The following is a 25,022-nucleotide window of genomic DNA, read 5'->3' on the forward strand; positions in this document are numbered from 1 at the left end:
GCACTACAGGACTACAACTAATCCTAGTACGACTGTTTGTTCTGATTTGTTGCACATGGTGCTCGGCCGGGCCAAGCCCAAAAGAACCTACATGGAGCCACCGACCTGCGAGGCACTGGGGTCAGGTGCAATGTGAGGCTGGCGGCAGGAAGGGCGGGGACCCGGGTCACATGCAGGAGGCTCGACCACGGTGCAGGTAAAACAACCATTCATGGAAACCTGCGAGGTGAGAAAGCAAAGTCAGTAATGTGCATTAATGGGACATGAATTCATAAAGAAGGAGGGAGAGAAGAGGAGAGAGGAGCTCAGTGTATCCTAGGTAGTCCAACGGTAGTCTAGACCTAGAGCAGCATATCTAGGGGCTGGACCAAGGCGAACCAGAACCAGCCCTAACTATAGACCTGAACCAGTCCTAACTATAGACCTGAACCAGTCCTAACTATAAACCTGAACCAGTCCTAACTATAAACCTGAACCAGTCCTAACTATAGACCTGAACCAGTCCTAACCTGAACCAGTCCTATAAACCTGAACCAGCCCTAACTATAGACCTGAACCAGTCCTAACTATAAACCTGAACCAGCCCTAACTATAAACCTGAACCAGTCCTAACTATAGACCTGAACCAGCCCTAACTATAAACCTGAACCAGTCCTAACTATAAACCTGAACCAGCCCTAACTATAGACCTGAACCAGCCCTAACTATAGACCTGAACCAGTCCTAACTATAGACCTGAACCAGTCCTAACTATAAACCTGAACCAGTCCTAACTATAGACCTGAACCAGTCCTAACTATAAACCTGAACCAGTCCTAACTATAAACCTGAACCAGTCCTAACTATAAACCTGAACCAGCCCTAACTATAGACCTGAACCAGCCCTAACTATAAACCTGAACCAGTCCTAACTATAAACCTGAACCAGTCCTAACTATAAACCTGAACCAGCCCTAACTATAAACCTGAACCAGTCCTAACTATAAACCTGAACCAGCCCTAACTATAAACCTGAACCAGTCCTAACTATAAACCTGAACCAGTCCTAACTATAGACCTGAACCAGTCCTAACTATAAACCTGAACCAGTCCTAACTATAAACCTGAACCAGTCCTAACTATAAACCTGAACCAGTCCTAACTATAAACCTGAACCAGTCCTAACTATAGACCTGAACCAGTCCTAACTATAAACCTGAACCAGCCCTAACTATAGACCTGAACCAGTCCTAACTATAAACCTGAACCAGTCCTAACTATAGACCTGAACCAGTCCTAACTATAAACCTGAACCAGGCCTAACTATAGACCTGAACCAGTCCTAACTATAGACCTGAACCAGTCCTAACTATAAACCTGAACCAGCCCTAACTATAAACCTGAACCAGTCCTAACTATAAACCTGAACCAGTCCTAACTATAAACCTGAACCAGTCCTAACTATAAACCTGAACCAGCCCTAACTATAAACCTGAACCAGTCCTAACTATAAACCTGAACCAGTCCTAACTATAGACCTGAACCAGTCCTAACTATAAACCTGAACCAGTCCTAACTATAAGCGCTATCAAAAAGGAAGGTCTTAAGTCTACTCTTAAATGTAGTGAGTGTGTCTGCCCCCCGGACTGAAACTGGAACCTGGTTCCACAGAAGAGGAGCCTGATAACTGAAGGCTCTGGCTCCCATCCTACTTTTATATACTCTAGGAACCACAAGTAACCCTGCATTGATGGAGCGCAGCTCTCTAGTTGGGTAATATGGAACTATAAGTTCCTTAAGATAAGACGGTGCCTGACCAGTTAGAGCTTTGTAGGTGAGGAGAAGGATTTTAAATTCTATTCTTGATTTAACAGGGAGCCAGTGCAGAGAAGCTAATACTGGAGTAATATGATCTCTTTTCTTAGTTTTTGTTAGAACACGTGCTGCAGCATTCTGGATCAACTGTAAAGATCTAAGAGACCTATTAGAGCAGCCTGATAATAAGGAGTTACAGTAATCTAGTCTAGAGGGAACAAATGCATGAACTAGTTTTTCTGCTTTGAGACAGGATTTGCCAGATTTTTAAAATGTTACGTAAATGAAAAAAGGCTGTCCTTGAGATCTGTTTTATATAAGAGTTAAAAGACAGATCCTGGTCAAAGATAACTCCGAGGTTCTTAACGGTAGTGCTGGATGCTAGAGCAATGCCATCTAGAGAAACTATATCCTTAGATAATTGATTTCTAGTAGGATAACTAAAGTTTAGTCTGAGTTTAACATCAGTTAGTTACAGGTCATCCAGGTGTTTATGTCCTTAAGACATGTTGAAGTTTAGAGAACTGGTTGGTTTCGTCTGGCTTAATCAATAGATATAATCGGGCATCATCTGCATATCAATGAAAGTTTATGGAGTGTTTCCTGATAATATTCCCCAAGGGAAGCATATATAAGGTAAATAAAACTGGTCCAAGAACAGACCCTGTTCCAACCCCGAACCCAAACCCAGACCGAGCAAATAAGCTACACATGAGACACACTGAGCAGGAGAGAGGGAAGCCATCGCTAGCTGCTAAGCTAAGGTAACTAATGTGAGCAGAACTGAACAACGTGTAAACAGCTGGTGGATTAAGCGAAATAGGGAGAGAGCTATGAATCTAAGCAGAACGAGTAGTTTCAGTGAGTTTAAATGTAAAGCAGGTAATTAGCCCCTTGTAATGAAGAATATCACACAATTAAATGGTTTAGCCGGAGCTGTGAAAGTATCAGATAACAGATACGCTGGCCTCAGCACCTCAGGTCGGGGCTTGCGGTACATGGTTATGCACTCGCCTGTAAGACATGGAGGAGGGTCAGGGGTCAGACTGCAGGCAGTGTGGGCTTAATGGAGGTCAACACTTTGAGAATATTCAGCTGTTTGTGCCAAAAAAGATTATAGTATCCCTGTAGTTGTATATATGACCATGAAGTAAACATACTGTTCTTAATCCTGAGGAATTCTTTCATTAAAGAGAAAGAAGCTTATTTCTGAATCATCTTTTTAAACAACAGTTGATTGAAGTGAAAAGGTGGAATGCAGTTGTTTAGGACAGAAGTTTTTGTAACATTGAAAGTTTAAGCAGGTTAAACTGTGCAGCTCCACCTCAGCCAGCTATAACAAACTGCTGACATATGAATGCATCAGTGATGATAGTCCTTTCATTGGAAAGGAACCATAGAGCATGATGAGTATCTAGTAAAGCAGCATTTTCTCCGCTCCTGCTTACCGGAGCACAGGTATTGCCCTGTTTGGGGCACAGATCCAGTTTGCAGTGCAGGTAGATTTCGGAACTTTCCCCAGAGAACTCGAACATGTTGAAAGAGAATACGTTGGAGGTTCCCTGTCCGTTTCCCTGCATCATCACCGTCTGGTCAGCTGGGTTAGAGCATCTGCTCAGAAACAGGAACATAGACACGATGAGTTCATCAGCAGTTGATTATGACAGCAGCTGACAAAGAGTTCTTTCTTACCCGTTAATGATGAGGTTGTATTTCAGACTGCTATCAGGGGCCGGCTGGTTGGTTGCCCAGCAGGAGTCGGTCACTATGACGACCATGTTGCCGTCCAGCCCCTCCGTCTTCAGCTGCAGCCAGATCTTCTGGTTCAGCTGGACCTCAGTGCTCGGCGAGACAAGGTCCATGCGGTTGGCGTCGGTGTAGGCGCTCATCATCAGAGTGTAGTTCCAAACTCCAGATACAATCTGCTGCACCACAGAGCTGCAGAGCACACACACACACACACACACACACACACACACACACACACACACACACACACACACACACACACACACACACACACACACACACACACACACACACACACACACACACACACACACACACACACACACACACACACACAGACTTCAGCTGTCTCAAACTACAACAAGATGCACATTAAGCAGCAGGTGAAGCTCAGCCGCCCTCCACACACCTGTCTTTGATCCTGAAGGACACACTCTTGATGTCCGGCTTTGTGTAAAGGCAGGAGAAGTCGATCTGAACTTGGTCGTGACGGGTGATGATGCTGGAAGTGGAGATGTTCAACGTCCTGATGGTGTTCTTGTAGAGGATCTGGCTGCTGTTTGACTAGATTGAGACAGGAACACAAGTCATTGTTCCTCTCCTTACATCGACCGTAGAGAGTTGCTGTGAGTCTACAGGGGAGTGATGAGCAAAACCTTTTGAGAGCACCTACCGTAACCTTGGTCCCGCACGTGCTGCTGCTGTCGAAGCTGAAGGACACCATGTGGGTCTGGTTGTCCATGTGGCCTTTGCAGTTGGGGTCGTTGAGGTGAAGGGTGGAGTAGTCGATGCCTTTGTCCTGCAGCAGACATCCAGCCAGATCAACAGTGGCAGAGCTCTGCACGCAGACTGTCGGCTCGCCTGGAGACCCAACAGCACAATCACAGAAATATCACCGCCTCCATGTGGATGCTTTGCAGTAGAGGTATTCAATAACTCAGAGCTAGTTTGATTTGATCTATCATGTCCAGCGTTTAATCAAACACTAAAAAATATGTTTTTCTGCTTAAGTGACCAGACCACAAACTGGCCTGTGCCAGAATCAATTAGCATGTTTCATGCGTATAAGCAGGAGAGTCACATGCTCTCTGTTATTGGGTATATTTGCCCTCCTCCTGGATATTACTTCAAATGACATCCAGTCACAACAATTCAGGATTCAGACAAATGAATGCACAACCCAAATCAAACATTCCCCACTGGCTACAGTCTGTGAAATTGCATTGTACCTAAAGCGCCCGTTGGTTTGTACTTGGAGGCAAACAAGGCCCGACAGTAGCAGCGTTCTAAACCGGGATTCCCACCACAGAACTCATGATCACTGCAGTACTGGTCCTGACAGAAGGCCTGAGGGTCAGCAGCTACAGAGGACACATGATCAGAGAATGACATGGAATTAACATCGACTTTTATTCCACTGCATTTATGTGACAGCCAGGGCTACTTGTTCATTTTCAGATAAAGATTATGTATATGAAAAACATTTAGTAAAAAGGTACGTTTAGATAGGAACACCTTTCCATCGAGCAGATTAATACATTAATAAAACAGACCATCGAACACGAGGAGTGAACAATAACACTAATAAAATAAACCTCTTAAATCAACATTAAAATGCTGCTGATGGTCACTGTACATGTAGTCACTGTACATGTTGTCACTGTACATGTAGTCACTGTACATGTAGTCACTGTACATGTTGTCACTGTACATGTAGTCACTGTACATGTTGTACCCTTTTAACTGACAGAAACCTTTTATGAACTTCTGGCACCTTTAATTTCAGATCATTTTAAGGGTTTGTAAATTCTAACAGAGGTCAGTGAGTCAGGAAAAGATGAACTTCTTCCAGATTTATCCATCCATCTTCCGTAACCGCTTATCCAGTTAAGGGTCTCAGGGTGCTGGAGCCGATCCCAGCTGTCAATGGGTGAAGGCAGGGTTCACCTGGACAGGGTTCACCTGGACGGGGTTCACCTGGACGGGGTTCACCTGGACGGGGTTGGCACCTGGACGGGGTTCACCTGGGGTTCACCTGGACAGGTTCACCTGGACAGGGTTCACCTGGACAGGTTCACCTGGACAGGTCTCCAGTCTGTCACAGGGCTGACATATAGAGACAAACAACCATTCACACTCACATTCACACCTACGGGCAGTTTCAGAGTCTTCAATGAACCTAAGCTGCATGTCTTTGGACTGTGGGAGGAAGCCGGAGAACCCGGAGAGAACCCACGCTGACACGGGGAGAACATGCAAACTCCACACAGAAGGTTGTCCAGCCCGGGAATTGAACCCGGGCCCCTCTTGCTGTGAGGCGACAGTGCTAACCACTACACCACCGTGCAGCCCTTCCAGATTTATGGTAAATAAAATAAATTAAAGCAATCCACCGTTTTCAGACAGAGGCCCCTGAACTCAGACTTGGAGGTTCTGACTCTCCCCCCCCCGCCCGCTGTTCACTCTGCAGCAAACACCCCAGTGTTGTGCAGTAACTGAAAGTCACGTTCTGAAGGAGCCAACAGAAGAACATCATCTGAAAAGAGCAGAGATGCAATTCTGAGGTCCCCAAACTCAACACTCTCCTCCTCCTTTGTGAAAATCAATAACAGGATTGGTGACAAAAAATGATCGTAGTTGCGGTCTTTGGTAAAAGAGTAAAGTCATCCCTCGGGTTCTCCTCGGGCTCAAAACATGGTTTCCTCCTCACGGAATTCAATTTTGCTCGTGTGAGCAGAGTTCGTGGACTAAGACTCTTAAAGAAATCCTCTTAGAGGACATAGAGCTCTAAAGAAAGCTTCTATGTGGACGTAGAGCCTAAAATAAAACTTCATCATGGACGTAATGCTTTAAAGAACACGACTCAGTGGACGTAGAGCCTTAATGAAAACTTCATCATGGAACTAGAGCTTAAAGAAAGCTTCTATGTGGACGTAGAGCCTAAAGAAAACGTCTTAGTGGACATAGAGGGTCAAAGACTTTCTAGGGGGACATGACATTTCTTCACCTTTTCCCAGTGGACTGTGAAATTAGATAAACCCTTCAGATTCATGATGACAGACGCTGAGGGTTCAGACAAAGGGAGGAAGCTGCAGCAGGTGTGTTTGGGTGTAAACCTACACCTCGACCCGCAGGTCTGAATCCCGTCCTTTCTTCAGTGACGACATCTCAGTTTGGTGTAAATCTGCCAAACCTGCCACCTGACATTTAACACACAGCAGCAGCGTTGAGGGGATGAAGGCAGATTTAATTGTGTGTATGTGCTTTATGTGTTGGAAAATTCTAAAAGAACAAATACTTTCTTCATCTTTGTCCGTAGTTTCAGGCTCAGTTGATGCGCGACATTGTTCATCTTGTATCTCATTTGTAAAGTTAAAAATGTGGCTTTTGGAGTTAAAAGGTTTTCATCGGAAAGACTGTGTGTGTTTGCATGGAAGGAGGGTGATATTTCATTGATTGTGTGTGTGTGTGTGTGTGTGTGTGTGTGTGTGTGTGTGTGTGTGTGTGTGTGTGTCTCCTTACATGACAGGATATAAAAGTCAGCCGAACAGTCAGAACAGCAGAAGAAGAGAGACCCATCTGAAGCCCCCGTCCCACCGCCGAACGCAAGAGAACAAGCAGCAATAAGAGAGGATGAAGAGGCAAAGAGTGGTGTGGTGAGAATATTCTCATTGTATTAAATGTTTTCATTTTAAAAATATGTTTAGAAAAACTAGATGCTTTTGGGTTCAAAAAAGATACATTAATACTTAATAAGAAAATCATTTTCAAATCATTTTCAAATAATTTACTTGATGAAATCAAAAACATTTTATCTACATTGCATCTTTTCTACTTGTTTGATTAAAAAAAGAATCAGATATTAAAGAACCGAAATTTTACATTTATTGTATAATCTCCAAATTTGTGCAATAAACAATATTTTTTGTGCTATAATAACAAATCATTATAGAGATTAGTATATCTTAAAAATATACACATTAATATATCAAATCAAAACACGCTGTTGTTGTGTCCTATATGTGCGATATACAGCGTCACTTCTAGGGAAAAAACCTTGTAGCTCTAAAGTTAGTGGTTTTAAATTTAAAGTTTAAAGTTTACCAATTTCATAATACCAATAATCCCTAGAAAAATCTTTTGGATCATCTGAAGAATTTATTATCAAAAAGCTGTTTTTTTCAGAGCTCATGAAAACTGTTTGGAGATTTTTGGTTGAAATAGAAAGAAAAAAAAAATCTCTATATATTTTTTTAATATGTATTGGGTTTATTATTTTATAATATATAATATCAAATAAATCAGATAAAAATATGAAACAAACTAATTTAAAACATTTAATAAAAGATGACCTTGGCCATGTGCAACCTCTCTTTGTGTCTTTGTCTCCGATTGGCCGGGGCAGGAGAATGTGTCCATCGTGGCTATTGGTCGCCTTGGTGGTTGTGGGCGTGGCCACAGGAGCAGTGGGTCAGTGCTGGGAGCATCCCAGCTGCCAGGAGCTGAACTCTGAGGGCAGCATGATGGTAACACAACCATTTCTGACCACAGCTATTAGTCTGTGCTGATGATCATTATTTCATTATAATCTCTCATTTATTTCTACTGTTGTATATATCCTAAAGCTTCATAATTGTCGAAAAAAGGTCCAAATACAGGTATAAACATCCTGAAGAAATTGGATAATATTCTTAAAAACAAAAAAACATATGAGATTATTATCATTAATATTATTTGGTTCCTCATCCAGACGTTTTTGTCCGGTTTGATTCAGTTTTAAGAACCCGACTCGGGAACAATCCTGATCCAGAATGTCTGGATGTAAGAACTGAATAAAGGAGTCTGAGCGTGTTTTATCAACTAGACGAACAAACTCATGAAATATGAGAAAACATGCACAAAATAATTCAGATTTCCTACCTGTCCTCCTCTGACTCCTCGTCTCCTGCAGGAGTGCATCCAGCTTTGTCACGCCGACCTCACTGCCGAGACCCCCCTCATCCCGGGAACCAGCCACCTCCAACATCCCGCTCTGTCAGACCCCTCCGCCTCCTTCCTCCTCCCTTCCTCCTCCTCCTCCTCCTCCTCCCCTCAGGCTAAACGCTCCTACTCCATGGAGCACTTCCGCTGGGGGAAGCCCGTCGGCCGGAAACGTCGCCCGGTCCAAGTCTACAGCTCCAACGGCGTGGAGGAGGAGTCCACCGAGGTGTTCCCAGAAGAGATGAGGAGGCGGGAGCTGGCCACGGTGCAGGAGGTGATGGAGGAGGAGCAGCTTCTGGGCGGCGTTCAGGAGAAGAAGGACGGTCCGTACAAGATGAAGCACTTCCGCTGGAGCAGCCCGTCGGCCAGCAAGAGATACGGCTTCATGAAGAGCAAGAGACCTCAGAAGAACAACGTCAACAAGGAGTGAGAGGAGGAGGAGGAGGAGGAGGAGAGAAGAGGAGGAGAGAAGAGGAGGAGAGACTTCCCCCTCCTCCGGCCATCCACCAATAAAACCCCTGAAGCTCCTGAGTGACTAAAACTAGAGAGTGAGGAAGATGTTTTGATATTTATGATTCATGTAAATAACTGAATGATTGTCAAACAGAGTTATTGAAAAGCAAAAGAAGAATCTCTCTCTTTCTGTTCTGCAGTTACATCTTCATATCAAAAACACACCAAGAGTTTAAGACCAGTTCACTTCTAACATTTATGAAACAAAAAGCATTTGTCTGTTTATGAAAGCGATCAGATATTTCAACCTATAATTCATTTTTTAATAACTTAGTGTATTTTTAGTTTTAAATCCTAAATACTTGAACTTATTACATACTCATGACTAAACGGTTAATGTATTACAGACTCATTCATATCTCCTGAATACTTTGTGCTGTTGGAATCTGGCAGGAGCATGTTTGGTTATTAACAAGTATGAGAATGTAGTTATTAATATTAATAATATTATTAATATCAATAGGATTATATATCAATAACAACGAGGCCCCACCCTGAGATCAGTCACAACAACGGTGTCTGCTGTCTTTATCACGATTTAACCTCTGCCGCTCAACGCCTTTGTTTCACAAGCGTGCAGAGAACAGTTACAGGTTGTGGCTTCATTTCAGGTGTTTGGTTTGTCCCTTCTGGGCTGCTGTACAAACGATGGAGAAATAATTCAGACTTTTTACACAGCTCATTCTAAGCAACGAAAACACATTAAAAAGGTGGAGGAGAGCCAAATCTAGGGCATTCAAAAAAAAAAGACTCGGAGTCACTAAAGACAAACATCGGACATATGCTTATTTAAGAATGAATGTCTGAAATGAAGATACGAAACTAAGAGGTTCATCTTTTCGTCTTCCTCCACCCACCCAATAAAATATTTGCAAATATATAAATACTTTTAAATAGAACATATGTACTCCAGGAAACAGACGAAGGAGCTTGTTTCAAAGGGTTCTAAAAGGAGTTAATAAAAGACCAAATAACGTGAAACGTGTTTTATTGGTGCAGATATTTCAATCAGACAACAGAAGGAGAGGAAACGGCGTCTAATAGACACACAGGTCAGGAAACTTCATCTCGTAGAGAGGAGTGGAGCGAGGCGGCGAGAGTCCGGACGGAGACGGAGGAGGACGAACGATGAGCTCAAAGACCTGATCCAGTTTAGCGTGAAGCAGAGACGACTGCAAAGACACAACACGGAGAACGTCTGAGGACCGGAGGACTCAACAGCTGCTGAGGGTTAGCATCTAAAGAACATCTAAAGAGCATCTAAAGAACATCTAAAGAACATCTAAAGAGCATCTAAAAGAGCATCAGTAAAGCATCTAAAGACATCTAAAGAACATCTAAAGACATCTAAAGAACATCTAAAAAGAGCATCTAAAGAACATCTAAAGAGCATCTAAAGAACATCTAAAGAACATCTAAAGAGCATCTAAAGAACATCTAAAGAACATCTAAAGAGCATCTAAAGAGCATCTAAAGAACATCTAAAGAACATCTAAAGAGCATCTAAAGAGCATCTAAAGAGCATCTAAAGAGCATCTAAAGAACATCTAAAGAGCATCTAAAGAACATCTAAAGAACATCTAAAGAACATCTAAAGAGCATCTAAAGAACATCTAAAGAGCATCTAAAGAACATCTAAAGAGCATCTAAAGAGCATCTAAAGAACATCTAAAGAGCATCTAAAGAACATCTAAAGAGCATCTAAAGAGCATCTAAAGAACATCTAAAGAGCATCTAAAGAACATCTAAAGAACATCTAAAGAACATCTAAAGAGCATCTAAAGAACATCTAAAGAGCATCTAAAGAGCATCGTTTCAGGGATAAAAAAATCTCAAACTCCAGAAGAAGAGGATGTCATTAAAGATCGCCGGCTGAACCTCCAACGGGGAAAAACACATCAGCTGAGAGGAAAAACTATTCTGCATTATTTTCGCGTTACAAAAAAAAAAATGTTTGGAAACAATTAAAATAAGTGACGTTGACATTCCGGCATTTATGAGATCAAAACAGATCTAGACAAAAGATTATTGCACACAAATTTAAGATCCATTTGGAGAGCCAAAACAATAACCAAATAAATGTGAAAATATAAAGAAGAATAAGCCAAAGAATATGTAAATTAAAAATGAATAAATAAATAAATGTGGAAATATAAAAAGTAATAAATAAAAGAATAAATAAAATAAAACATTTTGAAAAATTAAGTGAAATAGAATAACAAATAAATGTGGCAATATAAAAGTAAACAAAATTGAAATGTTACGCATGTATTCTTTTTACATTTACTTTAAATATAGAATAACTTTTTTAAAAATGCATTTATTTTTGTTTGTATACATTTCCTTCTTTCCCAGATTCCACATATTTCATGCATTTCTCTTTATAGTTCCACATTTTCTTAATCTAGGGTTTTATTCTTTTTTAAGGCACTCCTATGATTCCATAAGTTTAAACTGATCTGGTTAAAGCAAACGGTTCATTTGGGCGAGATATCTGGAAAATGTTTGTGATGAAATATCAGTTTAAAGGTTCGTTGCAGCTTCTTTTTGTGGCGGAAGCGTTCGTCACACATGATGTGTTCAAGGACCGTCGGAAAAATGAGAAACATGACGTTTTTTACAGCTTCTGGCTTTGTTAAAAAAGGAACTGAAGTTTCATCTGTATTCAAAAATACATTTAAGAGTATTTTACTGATGTACTACTTGGTCCACGTGGAGACACCGAGTCTACAGAGGGTCACGGTGTCTCAGAGGTCAAAGGTCACTCACCCTGGATCCACAGTGAGCGGCGATCTCCTCAAAGGGGGCCTTCTGAAACCTCTCCACCAGCTGCATCCTCCTCCTCCTCTCCTCCTCCTCCTCCTCACCTCCTCTGTCCTCTGCACAACCACAGAACACGTCCTCTGCTTACTGACAGTCACACTGATCCATGAGAGTGATCGGTTTCAATTGATCCACGCTGAATCAGTAACCTACAGAACAGCTGGTTCAGATTAAAACTTTATCGACTGCTTTGAATCGTCTCTTACCGATGGTGCTCTTCAGGGTCTCAAAGGTGATCTGCTCCATCTGAGGCTTCTACAGGAGAGACAGGTAGAGAGGGAGAGAGACAGGTTTATCAGACAGAGACAGGTAGAGAGAGAGACAGGTTTATCAGACAGAGAGACAGGTAGAGAGGGAGAGAGACAGGTTTATTAGACAGAGAGAGAGAGACAGGTTTATCAGACAGAGAGAGAGAGACAGGTTTATTAGACAGAGAGAGAGAGACAGGTTTATCAGACAGAGAGAGAGAGACAGGTTTATCAGACAGAGAGACAGGTAGAGAGAGAGAGAGAGAGACAGGTTTATCAGACAGAGAGACAGGTAGAGAGAGAGACAGGTTTATCAGACAGAGAGACAGGTAGAGAGAGAGACAGGTTTATCAGACAGAGAGACAGGTTTATCAGGTAGAGAGACAGGTAGAGAGGGAGACAGGTTTATCAGACAGAGAGACAGGTAGAGAGACAGACAGGTACCTGCTGGTCATCAGGACAGTACTGAGGGTCCATGTCTATCTGCAGAGAGATGACATCACAGATACTCTTCCTCTTAGACAGACGGTCCTCATCTGAAACACACAGTACTACTGTCAGAGTACTGGTAGTACTACTATATGTATATATATATATATATATATATATATATATATATATATATATATATATGTATGTATGTGTGTGTACCTGTAATCTGAGGTGTGTACGGCGTGTGGAGGCGTTCGGTGTGTGCGCTGTAGCTGCTTCCTGTCAGAGCCTCGCAGATCTTTGATTGGACGAACAGAAACGCCTCGTCTACCTTCAGCTCACCTTCTGGAAGCCTGACACACACACACACACACACTTCACACACACACACACACACACACACACACACACACACACACACACACACACACACACACACACACACACACACACACACACACACACCCACACACCACACACCCACACACTTAACTCAAAGTCCTCTTACTGACGTGTCTCCGTCTCTTTCAGACTCCTGGTCTTTACCTGTGTTTGTCAGAGAACACAACCTCAGGCAGCAGGTGAGACGCGTTGCTATGACGACGCTCTATCACCTGCAGACACAAACAAAAACTACATCTCAGAGGTACATAGTGTACTTTTACTACATCTCAGAGGTACATAGTGTACTTTTACTACATCTCAGAGGTACATAGTGTACTTTTACTACATCTCAGAGGTACATAGTGTACTTTTACTACAGTACTACATCTCAGAGGTATATATATACTGCATCTCAGAGTGTATATATTGTACTTTTACTCCAGTACTACATCTCAGAGTGTATATATTGTACTTTTACTCCAGTACTACATCTCAGAGTGTATATATTGTACTTTTACTCCAGTACTACATCTCAGAGTGTATATATTGTACTTTTACTCCAGTACTACATCTCAGAGTGTATATATTGTACTTTTACTCCAGTACTACATCTCAGAGTGTATATATACTTTTTCAGTACTTTTACTCCAGTACTACATCTCAGAGTGTATATTGTACTTTTACTCCAGTACTACATCTCAGAGTATATATATTGTACTTTTACTCCAGTACTACATCTCAGAGTATATATATTGTACTTTTACTCCAGTACTACATCTCAGAGTGTATATATTGTACTTTTACTCCAGTACTACATCTCAGAGTGTATATATTGTACTTTTACTCCAGTACTACATCTCAGAGTGTATATATTGTACTTTTACTCCAGTACTACATCTCAGAGTGTATATATTGTACTTTTACTCCAGTACTACATCTCAGAGTATATATATTGTACTTTTACTCCAGTACTACATCTCAGAGTGTATATATTGTACTTTTACTCCAGTACTACATCTCAGAGTGTATATATTGTACTTTTACTCCAGTACTACATCTCAGAGTGTATATATTGTACTTTTACTCCAGTACTACATCTCAGAGTGTATATATTGTACTTTTACTCCAGTACTACATCTCAGAGTGTATATATTGTACTTTTACTCCAGTACTACAGGTGGTACTTCACCTGGCTGACGTGTTGGTGCAGAGCTGGAGGCGGACCCAGTTGGGACAACAGGTGGAGGAAAGCGGCGCAGACTGCGTGAACGCCACAGCGGTTAAACACGGACAGACTCTCCTGATTGGACAACGCCAGCTCCTGAGCAGCCAATCACAGGAGAGCACAATCAATCAGAGAACGTCTGAATATCATCATTATTAATGACTATTAGCGTTATTATGACGGAGGCTGTGGTTACCTGCAGAGCGAGGACCAGGCGGAGCAGGTCCACCACCACCTCCTCATTGGCCAGCTCCAGACTGACGACAGCCAATAGGGTGAAGAGGGCCTGGTAGTGGCTCCGCCCACTGCTCTCCTCCCGACAGGTGAGGTAGGCGTGTCTGTAGAGACGCTGAGCGTGCTGCACATAAATAAATATACATAAAGAAACAGATAAGAGAAATAAAAAATATTAAACATCTACTTTACATAAATATACATAAAGAAACAGATAAGAGAAATAAACATTATTAAACATCTACTTTACATAAATATACATAAAGAAACAGATAAGAGAAATAAACATTATTAAACATCTACTTTACATAAATATACATAAAGAAACAGATAAGAGAAATAAACATTATTAAACATCTACTTTACATAAATATACATAAAAAACAGATAAGAGAAATAAACAGATAAGAGAAATAAAACATTATTAAACATCTACTTTACATAAATATACATAAAGAAACAGATAAGAGAAATAAACATTATTAAACATCTACTTTACATAAATATACATAAAAAACAGATAAGAGAAATAAACATTATTAAACATCTACTTTACATAAATATACATAAAAAAACAGATAAGAGAAATAAACATTATTAAACATCTACTTCACATTCATACATAATAAAAAGGATACAGTTAAGAGAAATAAACATTATTAAACATCTACTTTACATAAATATACATAAAAAAACAGATAAGAGAAATAAACATTATTAAACATCTACTTTATATTCATATGCATTAAAAAAAAGAGCATTAAACTTAAATATGTATAAAAAGGAGAAAGAAAGATAATAAATAATTTTTAAGAGAAATAAAAGCATATTCAACTTTTATTTTTACTTAAATATGTAAAAAAGAGGCAGATAAGATCAATAAATCTCAGGATTTATTATCTCTCTGATTTCTGATCAATACGAGCTAATGAGATACAACCTCATCAATAATCCATAATACTAATGTGATTAATATTAATATCTCTCACCTTCCTGATGAACAGGTTGTCCTGTCGAGAGCAGCGGTCCTCCTTCAGCTCCAACAGCGACAGGTCAAAGGTCACGCTGAACACACACAGGAGGGCGCCATCAATACGGCAGTACAGAACCACACAGGCTTTAGGACCCTGCGGCAGAGTCTTACCTGGGGCAGGTGAGTCTGGCGGCGTTGTGGCGTCTGTCGAGGAGCGAGGTGAGGATGGAGAGGACCAGGAGGCGGATCTCCTCCTCCTCCATCAGGGTGAAGGAGAGCAGGGGCTCCAGGAAGGAGGAGGGCAACGCCGTCAACAGGTTACTGCTGTCATAACGCTCCGACACCTGAGGAGGAGGAGGAGGAGGAGGGGGAGTAGGAGGGGAGGAGGGGGAGGGAGGAGGAGGGGGAGAGGGAGGAGGAGGAGGAGGAGAGGGAGTAGGAGGAGGAGGAGAGGGAGGAGGAGGAGGAGGGAGGAGGAGGGGGAGGAGGGAGGGAGGGAGGAGGGAGGAGGAGGAGGAGGAGGAGGAGGAGGGGGAGGAGGGGAGGAGGAGGAGGGGAGGAGGAGAGGAGGGGAGGAGGGGGAGGAGGGGAGGAGGGGGGAGGGGGGGAGGGGGGGAGGGGGAGGGAGGGGGAGGGGGGAGGAGGAGGAGGGAGAGGGGGAGGAGGAGGAGGGGGAGGGGGGAGGAGGGGAGGAGGGAGGAGGGGGAGGAGGAGGAGGAGGGGAGGGGAGGAGGAGGAGGGGGAGGAGGAGGAGGAGGAGGAGGAGGGGAGGAGGAGGAGGAGGAGGAGGAGGAGGGGGAGGAGGGGGAGGAGGAGGAGGAGGAGGAAGGGAGGGAGTAGGAGGAGAGGAGTAGGGGAGGAGGAGGGGGGGGGGGAGGAGGAGGAGGAGGGGGAGGAGGAGGGGAGGGAGGAGGAGGAGGAGGAGGAGGAGGAGGGGAGAGGGAGGAGGAGGAGGAGGAGGAGGAGGAGGAGGAGGAGGAGGAGGAGGAGGAGGAGGAGGAGGAGGAGGAGGAGGAGGAGGAGGGAGGAGGAGGAGGAGGAGGAGGAGGAGTGAGATGATGAGGTCGTATCGGGATGCTCTCTTCTCTCCTACAGACCTGAACTCACCTGGAGGAGAGACTTCAGCAGCATCACCTGGATCATCCTGCTGCCTTCAACCCTGAGGAGCAAACACACTGATTTTACTTCAAAATAAAAGCCCTGCGATGGTTAAAAGAAAACCTTCTTTCTCGTCTCACAGGAGGTTTTTTGGGGGTTCAGAGGGTTAAAACGTGGCGTTGGTCGTACCCGGCGTTGGGTGACCCCAGGGCGGGGTAGATACCAGGAACAGGGATCTTCCCCATGATGAAGAGCATGACCTCTGACCTCTGGTAGACGGGGAGCGTGTTGGCGAAGGATCCTGGACAGAGAACACGGGTTCAAATGAAGCGACCGCCTTAAAACTATCCAACAACCAGAACTGGAGACTCACCGATGGTTCTGATGACGGCGTCCTGGAGCGTCTTCTCTTCGGCGGAGGTGGTCCGGTGCTCTCCGGCGTTGTCATAGTAACCGGTCAGCTGGTAGTCGACGCTCTGCCGGAGCTGTCGCAGTAACGTGTTGAACACTTCCAGTACTGTGGGACCTGAAGTACACAACAGAGGGTTAGTTTACAAGTACGAGTGGTAGTGGTGTCCCTGAAGGGAACCTTTTACTATGTTGTTGTGTTTAAGTGACTTATGGCGACAACATGTTCTGTAATTGGTCCATTATTGAAGGAGAAGGCTGCAGATGGCTGACGCTAAAAAGGCTGTAATCTAATCCTAACTGAGCGTCTGACTATGGAAAGAGTCTCGGTCTGAAGGAGAAGTCTCGTTCTGAGGAGAAGTCTAGGAGAAGTCTCGTTCTGAGGAGAAGTCTCGTTCTGAAGGAGAAGTATTGTTCTGAAGGAGAAGTCTCGTTCTGAAGGAGAAGTCTCGTTCTGAGGAGAAGTCTCATTCTGAAGGAGAAGTCTCGTTCTGAAGGAGAAGTCTCGTTCTGAAGTTGTTTCATTCTGAAGATGAAGTTCTTTCTAAAAGGTCTCGTTCTGAAGGACACATCTTTTTCAGAAGGAGATGTTTCGTTCTGAAAAGATGTCTCGTTCAGAAGGAGAAGTCTCGTTCTGAAGGAGAAGTCTCGTTCTGAAGGAGAAGTATGGTTCTGAAGGAGAAGTCTCGTTCTGAAGGAGAAGTCTCTTTCTGAGGAGAAGTCTCGTTCTGAAGGAGAAGTCTCGTTCTGAAGAGAAGTCTCGTTCTGAAGGAGAAGTCTCGTTCTGAAGGAGAAGTCTCGTTCTGAAGGAGAAGTCTCGTTGTGAAGAAGTTGTTTCATTCTGAAGAAGAAGTTTGTTCTAAAAGATAGGTCTCGTTCTGAAGGAGAAGTCTCATTCTGAAGGAGAAGTTTCATTCTGAAGAGAAATCTCATCCTGATGGAGAAGTCTCGTTCTGAAGGATACATCTCGTTCTGAAGGACAACATGATCTGCTGCTGTTTCCTCCGTAGGGTTCTTTCCATAATGTCGTCGTCAGATACTTACAACAGCCTAAACCTCTCTGTGGACTCATGTTGACGCTGCAGCCTTCTCCTTCGATACCGGAGCAGCAGCGACTGACCTACAGATCCAGTAGCTTCTATCACAGCGGCCTCAGACAGAACCTCCACGATCCCGGCTCGGACCGAAGCTGGACTCCGGCTGTTGGCGTCCAGGTGACCCAACAGCTGCTGGATCACCAGGTGAGAGTGTTGGGACTGAGGAGACGAGAAGTAAAGTTACACACGACACAAATACTGAGAGTACAGGTAAGTACTTAAAGAGGAGTTCTAGTACAGTTACGTTAGATAGGTACACATTTACGTACTTTAATCGCTTTGGGTTAAACTCACCTGTATGAACTATAAAGTAGTATTAGTACCACAGAGCAGCCCCCGGTGGTAGTAGAGTGTACTTCAGGAGGTAACGGTGATATATGTCAGTGTACTTACTAACCTGGATGGAGTACATGATGATCTGAAAACACTGAACAGCAAAGCTCCGTCCTTCCCACAGACTGTGACTGTCCAGGTGCCTGAATACACACAGAGGGTACTGGATGTGTACTACTGTAGTATTAAGACCGGGAACATATCTACCGACTAGTACTAGTAGTACTACAGGTTCTGCAATTGTAACTGCTACTAATACCACTACTTATGCTACTACTGATCGTAATACTACTATGTCCTACTGTGATACTCCTATTGTTTGCTTTTCCACTACTTTACTCGTACTAGTACTGTTAATACTGCTAATACTATTACTTCTACTAATGCTACAACTACTACTTTCTCCACTTCTACTGCTGGTACTACTCTTACAAGTACTAGTAGTACTACTAATGCAACTACTGCTTGTCATAATACTAATACTGCAAGACCAACTGCTTTAGTACTAGTGCAACTACTGGTTCTGCAATTTTTTATACTACTACTTTACTGCAAGGCCAACTGTTCTAGTACTATTGTATCACTGCCTCTATTGTTGTGATACTGATACTACTACTTCTACTGCAGCTACTATGACCAGTTCTTCTAGTACTAGAATAGCAACTGATACTACTACTACTAGTACTACGAGTACTACTACTACTACTACTACTACTACTACTAGTACTACTAGTACTACTACATACTACTACTACTAGGTACTAGACTAGCTTACATCAGCACAGGTCTGACAGCGTTGTTGATGTGTCCATAAGCAGCTCGACCCAACAGCTCTCTGAAACACACCTCGGTCTGCTCCGCCGGGGAACCGCTGCACACACACACACACACACACACACACACACACACACACACACACACACACACACACACACACACACACACACACACACACACACACACACACACACACACACACACACACACACACACACACACACGATAAATTATAGTTAAACCAACTCAACCAAACTCCATTTACTTTTCTGTGTATTTAAGAAAAAGTAAAGCTTTCTTTTTCATTCACCTTTCCGCCAACCCACCTGTGTGTGTGTGTGTGTGTGTGTGTGTGTGTGTGTGTGTGTGTGTGTGTGTGTGTGTGTGTGTGTGTGTGTGTGTGTGTGTGTGTGCGTACCTGCCGGTGTGTGTGTGCTGCTGCAGGTTTACCAGCAGAGCGGGGACCATCTGCTCCATGTGTCGAGGCTCCCAGATGTTCACCTGCAGCTCGTCGTCCACCGTCTTCCTGACGACGCCCTGCAGACCCCGGATCCCCGACACACGGATCCTCAACAAGAAAAATGTTAAAACTATAGTATAACAAAACATAATGTTATGCATTAGTTTTGTGAATTAAATGAAACATTTTGTAATAAAACAACTCGAACAAAATTCAGACGAGTTTATGATATTTGTTGATTGTAAACTTACCTCTTTCATCTCAATATAAGTTCATTTTTCTTATTATATTGGAAAATATTTAAGTTTTTATTCTGAAAATGTTCCTCACAAATTTTTATTAAATTTAATGTAAGAATTTCAGAGAAAATCTGGGTGTTTCTCACAAATTCGTGATTAAGCTTTTGATTTTATATTAAAGAGAATATTAGTGTTTTATTCTTGTAAATTTACCTCTTTAATCTCGGAGGTGTTATTACCTGCTATTGTGAAGATTATAAAATATATTAAACATTTTTTGAAATATTACAGTCCTCTTTATAATCTATATATTTTTTTAAATGATTAATTTGTTATTGAAAATTAAATTAAAATGCTTTTGTTTTGAAAAACATAGTCCAGGGCCTTCCATGCAAAATGTCTTTTAGTGTGTTCTTGACACAATACAGTCTAATATTTAATAAAAGCTCCCATTTTTAATCTAGATTTTTTATTAATTGACTAATTTATTTTATTTATTTAAATTGATCTCACTCTTCTTTTCTTTTTTTAAATCTCCTGCCACAGTTTTTTAGATTCTCTGTATTTCTCTGGATCACATAGTTCAGACTAAAACATTTATTAAAACATTTATTAAATCAAACACCGACTTGTTCCGTGTGTCGGCGTCTTCGTGTTCGGAGTGACACATCTCACTGAAGCGAGACACGAAGAAGTCGTAGCTGCGATGGTACGACGCCGTGTCCTCCTCGATGTTCGCAAACTTCACAAACTGAACAAAGAACGAGAGAAGAAAGGTTCAGAAGTCAGGACGAAACACATGAACACTAAAAGATGTGCAGTACAGTGTGTGCTACAGTGTGCAGTACAGTGAAGTACAGTGTGTACTTTAGTGTATAATACAGCGTGTACTCCAGTGTTGTGTACTCCAGTGTTGTGTACTCCAGTGTTGTGTACTCCAGTGTTGTGTACTCCAGTGTTGTGTACTACAGTGTTGTGTACTCCAGTGTTGTGTACTCCAGTGTTGTGTACTCCAGTGTTGTGTACTACAGTGTTGTGTACTACAGTGTTGAGTACGTACGTACAGCGTTGGTAGCCAGGATGTGGAGGTGTGGCCTGTCGGCCTCCAGCAGCAGACGCAGCGTGCTGAGAAAACTCTCCACCAGCAGGTTGATGCTCTGACAGTGACAGGCCAGCAGCAGCTGCTCCATCGCCTCCATCGCTATGCACACGTACCTGCAGACACACCGCCGCATGATTAACATGTGTGTGTTGTGGTGGTTGTTGTAGATGTTGTTGTTGTTGTGATGTTGTGGTGGTTGTTGTAGATGTTGTGGAGTGGTGGTTGTTGTAGATGTTGTTGTTGTAGATGTTGTGGTGTTGTTGTAGATGTTGTAGATGTTTGTGGTGGTTGTTGTAGATGTTGTGGTGTTGTTGTAGATGTTTGGTGGTTGTTGTAGATGTTGTAGGTGGTTGTTGTAGATGTTGTGGTGGTTGTTGTAGATGTTGTGGTGGTTGTTGTAGATGTTGTAGATGTTGTTGTAGATGTTGTGGTGGTTGTTGTTGATGTTGTGGTGTTTGTGGTGGTTGTTGTAGATGTTGTGGTGGTTGTGGTTGTTGTGGTGGTTGTTGTCTTTCTTGTGGTGGTTGTTGTAGATGTTGTGGTGGTTGTTGTAGATGTTGTGGTGTGTTGTAGATGTTGTTGGTGGTTGTTGTAGATGTTGTTGTAGATGTTGTTGTTGTTGTAGATGTGGTTGTTGTAGATGTTGTGGTGGTTGTTGTAGATGTTGTGGTGGTTGTTGTAGATGTTGTTGTAGATGTTGTTGTTGTAGATGTTGTGGTGGTTGTTGTAGATGTAGATGTTGTGGTGGTTGTTGTAGATGTTGTGGTGGTTGTTGTAGAGATGTAGATGTGGTGGTTGTTGTAGATGTTGTGGTGGTTGTTGTAGATGTTGTGGTGGTTGTTGTAGATGTTGTGGTGGTTGTTGTAGATGTTTTGGTGGTTGTTGTAGATGTTGTGGTGGTTGTTGTAGATGTAGATGTGGTGGTTGTTGTAGATGTTGTGGTGGTTGTTGTAGATGTTGTGGTGGTTGTTGTAGATGTTGTGGTGGTTGTTGTAGATGTTTGATGTTGTGGTTGTTGTAGATGTTTGTGGTGGTTGTTGTAGATGTTGTGGTGGTTGTTGTAGATGTTGTGGTGGTTGTTGTAGATGATGTTGTAGTGGTTGTTGTAGATGTTGTAGATGTTGTGGTGGTTGTTGTAGATGTTTTGGTGGTTGTTGTAGATGTTGTGGTGGTTGTTGTAGATGTTGTGGTGGTTGTTGTAGATGTTGTGGTGGTTGTTGTAGATGTTGTGGTGGTTGTTGTAGATGTTGTGGTGGTTGTTGTAGATGTTGTGGTGGTTGTTGTAGATGTTGTGGTGGTTGTTGGTGTTGTTGTTGTAGATGTTGTAGATGTTTGTGGTGGTTGTTGTGATGTGGTGTTGTAGATGTTTTATGTTGTGGTGGTTGTTGTGGTTGTTGTAGATGTTGTGGTGGTTGTTGTAGATGTTGTTGTGGTTGTGTAGATGTTGTTGTTGTAGATGTTGTGGTGGTTGTTGTAGATGTTGTGGTGGTTGTTGTAGATGTTGTGGTGGTTGTTGTAGATGTTGTGGTGGTTGTTGTAGATGTTGTGGTGGTTGTTGTAGATGTTTTGGTGGTTGTTGTAGATGTTTTGGTGGTTGTTGTAGATGTTGTGGTGTACTGACCCGTAGCGGTGGCGGTTCAACTCTCGGGTCAGTCGCTCCGACAGGTATGCGGCGATGCGGTCGAGTTTCTCCGGAGCCGACAGAGCGAAGAACGTCAACTTCTCCATGTTGGCTTTGACCAGACCGTCCTGAACACACAAACACAAACACACACACAGTGAAATATAAAGATGTGAATCTCAGGTTCTCTCACTTATCAGAGAAGTTATTTCAGCCACCAACCAAACTCCATTCAAAATTCATTCAATTTTACTTTTCAGATACATTTTCTGACATTCTAGTCAACTCAAGGTCCCCTTGCTGAAGTTTTTCTTTCTGAATTATAACTGGACGTATATTCATGTGTGTTTACCTCGGGGTCTTCTGGGAAAATATTATCAACCAGCCGCTTGTACCGAGGACGCAACGCCCAGCAGCAACCGCACACACCTGAACGGACACACAAAGGTTCATTAATCCTTTCAAACTCTCCACAATGATCATATAAACATTCATTATGTAACAACGTTCAGCTTCACTTTTACTTTTATTGTTTTGATCGCTTTTTCACATTAAAACACTACCAGGAAAAAAAGGCTTTTATCTGTTTTCAGCAGAAAAGCTTTGAATATGGAAATTTGACTAAATTTATAAAGACATAGACAAGAAAATATGGAAGAAATGTTTTGTTTATATATATAAAAAAAATAAACAGAGCAGGGGAATTTCAAAATAAAAGCCTGGAAGTCAGTCTGTGGTCTTTAAATCTATTTTTATCATCAAATTTTTCTTCAGTTTTTCATCTCTTGATGTTCCGTGTGACAGCTTTAAGGAGATTACAGGACACACACACACTAACACACAAACACACACACACACACACACACACACACACACACACACACACACACACACACACACACACACACACACACACACACACACACACACACACACACACACACACACACACACACACACTATAACTCGTCTTCAGCGTTAATCCGGTGCTTCATTGCATAATGTGTTTATATTGTAGTCGTTTAGTTAGCGGAGCTTAAAGAGTCCAACAGACACTGAAGGGACGCAGGTTCAAATCCCAACGGTGACAAGGCACTGACCTTAGACCTGTGTATATTAATATACACATATATAAATACATGTATTCATATACATTTGTATACATAAATACCAAATAAGATGATAAGATTTAACTAAGTCAAGACATTTGTTATTATTATTTATAATTATCCTATGAATTATTTAAAACTCAGAATTTGTATTTATTATTTGAATTTTCTTCATATTTCTGACACATTTTCATTCAAATGCCATTCAGAGTAAATATAATAATATAATATATTTTTATATATAAATCCATTTTTGGAAATTGTCTTATTTACAATCGTTTTGCCAAAACTGCCAATAAAACCGAACTTTAAAAAGTAATTTCATTATTATTTATTTAATTCTAAAATAAATACCTTTATTAAAATTTGACCACTTTAAATCTGAATAAAACCTCATAATTCAACAATAAACCCATAAAAAACATATTTACATCTTTATCAATGAGTCAAATAAAAGTACCTAAAGGGTGTATATTAAAGTATTTACTTTTATATAAATACATATTAGTTAATATTTCTGTATCAAACCAGTACACATGATTATGATCAGAATATATTTCTACATGTTTGACTTTAAATATTTTTAACATTAAGACTTTTATTATTCTACAAACTGAAGAATCCAATAATAAAGTTAATAAAGTTATTATAATAAATATTAATATTTCTCACCGTACATGAAGACGACTCGTTGAGCTCACAACACACCGTCTCCTCCATACACACACACACACACACACACACACACACAATGATTAATCCTTTACACACACACACACACACACACTCTGACTCCGCCTCCTTTATTCACCATCAGATTAAAATCTCCACATTCTGATTAAATTTCAAAATAAAATACATTTTGGAGATTCAAGGTTTTATGTTTGTCGTCATTATAAACGGAATAATACCACAGAGAAGTATTAATACTGTGTGTGTGTGTGTGTGTGTGTGTGCAGCAGCTCAGTGTTCTGTAATCTGGATTTATTTATTGTTCTGTGGAAATCAGAACCTGCAGAAGATCAGCTATCGTACTCAACTAGTACAACTACCCTGTTTACTGCAAGCAGGAGGACACAGTACTACAGCTACTTCAATGAGCAGTATTATTAATAGTAACAGCAGTTTCATCAGCAGTATAATTAACAGTATTATAAGCAATACCATAATACTAGCAGTATCATCAGTTTTAACAGCAGTATTAGTAGTAGTATTATCAGCAGTTTTATCAGCAAGGTATGAGCAGTATTATTAGCAATAACAGTGGTGGTAATATCAGAAGTATTATTCATAGTAAGAGCAGTTTTATTACCAGTATTACACCACAGAGTAGCAGTATTATTAGTAGTATATGTAGTATTATTAGTAGTATTATTAGCAGTACTGTCAGTAGTATCTGTTACCTCCAGGTGTCTGGTGGTCC

At 41.7% G+C, this 25,022-nt stretch overlaps 3 protein-coding genes across 4 annotated transcripts in view; 1 reads left to right on the plus strand and 2 right to left on the minus strand.

The window, feature by feature from the left end:
* Positions 1-87: 87 nt before the first annotated feature.
* Positions 88-5,271, minus strand: LOC129111997 (uromodulin-like). Its single transcript, XM_054624169.1, has 7 exons — positions 5,175-5,271; positions 4,773-4,904; positions 4,217-4,404; positions 3,953-4,107; positions 3,487-3,732; positions 3,243-3,405; positions 88-219 (listed from the first exon to the last, which is right to left on the minus strand). The coding sequence occupies exons 1-7, from the start codon at positions 5,269-5,271 to the stop codon at positions 88-90; spliced, it is 1,113 nt and encodes a 370-aa protein (XP_054480144.1).
* Positions 5,272-7,952: 2,681 nt separating this feature from the next.
* LOC129111661 (pro-opiomelanocortin-like) lies at positions 7,953-8,953 on the plus strand. Its single transcript, XM_054623697.1, has 2 exons — positions 7,953-8,069; positions 8,495-8,953. Exons 1-2 carry the CDS (start codon positions 7,953-7,955, stop codon positions 8,951-8,953), a joined length of 576 nt encoding a protein of 191 aa, XP_054479672.1.
* Positions 8,954-10,033: 1,080 nt separating this feature from the next.
* LOC129111633 (protein EFR3 homolog B-like) overlaps positions 10,034-25,022 on the minus strand; it is a 16,219-nt gene continuing 1,230 nt past the window's right edge. For both annotated transcript variants that reach the window (XM_054623662.1, XM_054623661.1), the window contains 22 exons: positions 25,003-25,022; positions 22,843-22,919; positions 22,491-22,618; positions 20,832-20,982; positions 20,397-20,518; positions 19,487-19,636; positions 19,067-19,162; positions 18,356-18,434; positions 17,982-18,117; positions 16,827-16,979; positions 16,643-16,754; positions 16,463-16,514; positions 15,527-15,699; positions 15,372-15,447; positions 14,345-14,506; positions 14,113-14,244; positions 13,086-13,153; positions 12,759-12,892; positions 12,552-12,643; positions 12,066-12,114; positions 11,806-11,915; positions 10,034-10,208 (listed from right to left, as the gene is read on the minus strand). The exon at positions 25,003-25,022 is cut by the window's right edge. In XM_054623662.1, coding sequence (XP_054479637.1) covers positions 10,074-10,208; positions 11,806-11,915; positions 12,066-12,114; positions 12,552-12,643; positions 12,759-12,892; positions 13,086-13,153; positions 14,113-14,244; positions 14,345-14,506; positions 15,372-15,447; positions 15,527-15,699; positions 16,463-16,514; positions 16,643-16,754; positions 16,827-16,979; positions 17,982-18,117; positions 18,356-18,434; positions 19,067-19,162; positions 19,487-19,636; positions 20,397-20,518; positions 20,832-20,982; positions 22,491-22,618; positions 22,843-22,919; positions 25,003-25,022 — 2,407 coding nt within the window. In that variant the 3' untranslated portion in view covers positions 10,034-10,073. The remainder of the gene's footprint in view (positions 10,209-11,805; positions 11,916-12,065; positions 12,115-12,551; positions 12,644-12,758; positions 12,893-13,085; positions 13,154-14,112; positions 14,245-14,344; positions 14,507-15,371; positions 15,448-15,526; positions 15,700-16,462; positions 16,515-16,642; positions 16,755-16,826; positions 16,980-17,981; positions 18,118-18,355; positions 18,435-19,066; positions 19,163-19,486; positions 19,637-20,396; positions 20,519-20,831; positions 20,983-22,490; positions 22,619-22,842; positions 22,920-25,002) is intronic.

The sequence above is a fragment of the Anoplopoma fimbria genome, chromosome 22, assembly GCF_027596085.1.
Source record: "Anoplopoma fimbria isolate UVic2021 breed Golden Eagle Sablefish chromosome 22, Afim_UVic_2022, whole genome shotgun sequence".
Lineage (NCBI taxonomy): Eukaryota > Metazoa > Chordata > Actinopteri > Perciformes > Anoplopomatidae > Anoplopoma > Anoplopoma fimbria.

What these genes read in the sequence shown, in the direction of transcription:
- LOC129111997 (XM_054624169.1), bottom strand. Translation starts at nt 5,271, where the DNA reads ATGTACAGTGACTACATGTACAGTGACAACATGTACAGTGACTACATG. An exon ending in CGTGCGGGACCAAGGTTACG is followed by an intron (nt 4,108 to 4,216) that starts GTAGGTGCTCTC and finishes GTCTCAATCTAG; the next exon opens with TCAAACAGCAGCCAGATCCT. An exon ending in AGGGCAATACCTGTGCTCCG is followed by an intron (nt 220 to 3,242) that starts GTAAGCAGGAGC and finishes CTCACCTCGCAG; the next exon opens with GTTTCCATGAATGGTTGTTT.
- LOC129111661 (XM_054623697.1), top strand. Translation starts at nt 7,953, where the DNA reads ATGTGTCCATCGTGGCTATTGGTCGCCTTGGTGGTTGTGGGCGTGGCC. An exon ending in ACTCTGAGGGCAGCATGATG is followed by an intron (nt 8,070 to 8,494) that starts GTAACACAACCA and finishes CGTCTCCTGCAG; the next exon opens with GAGTGCATCCAGCTTTGTCA.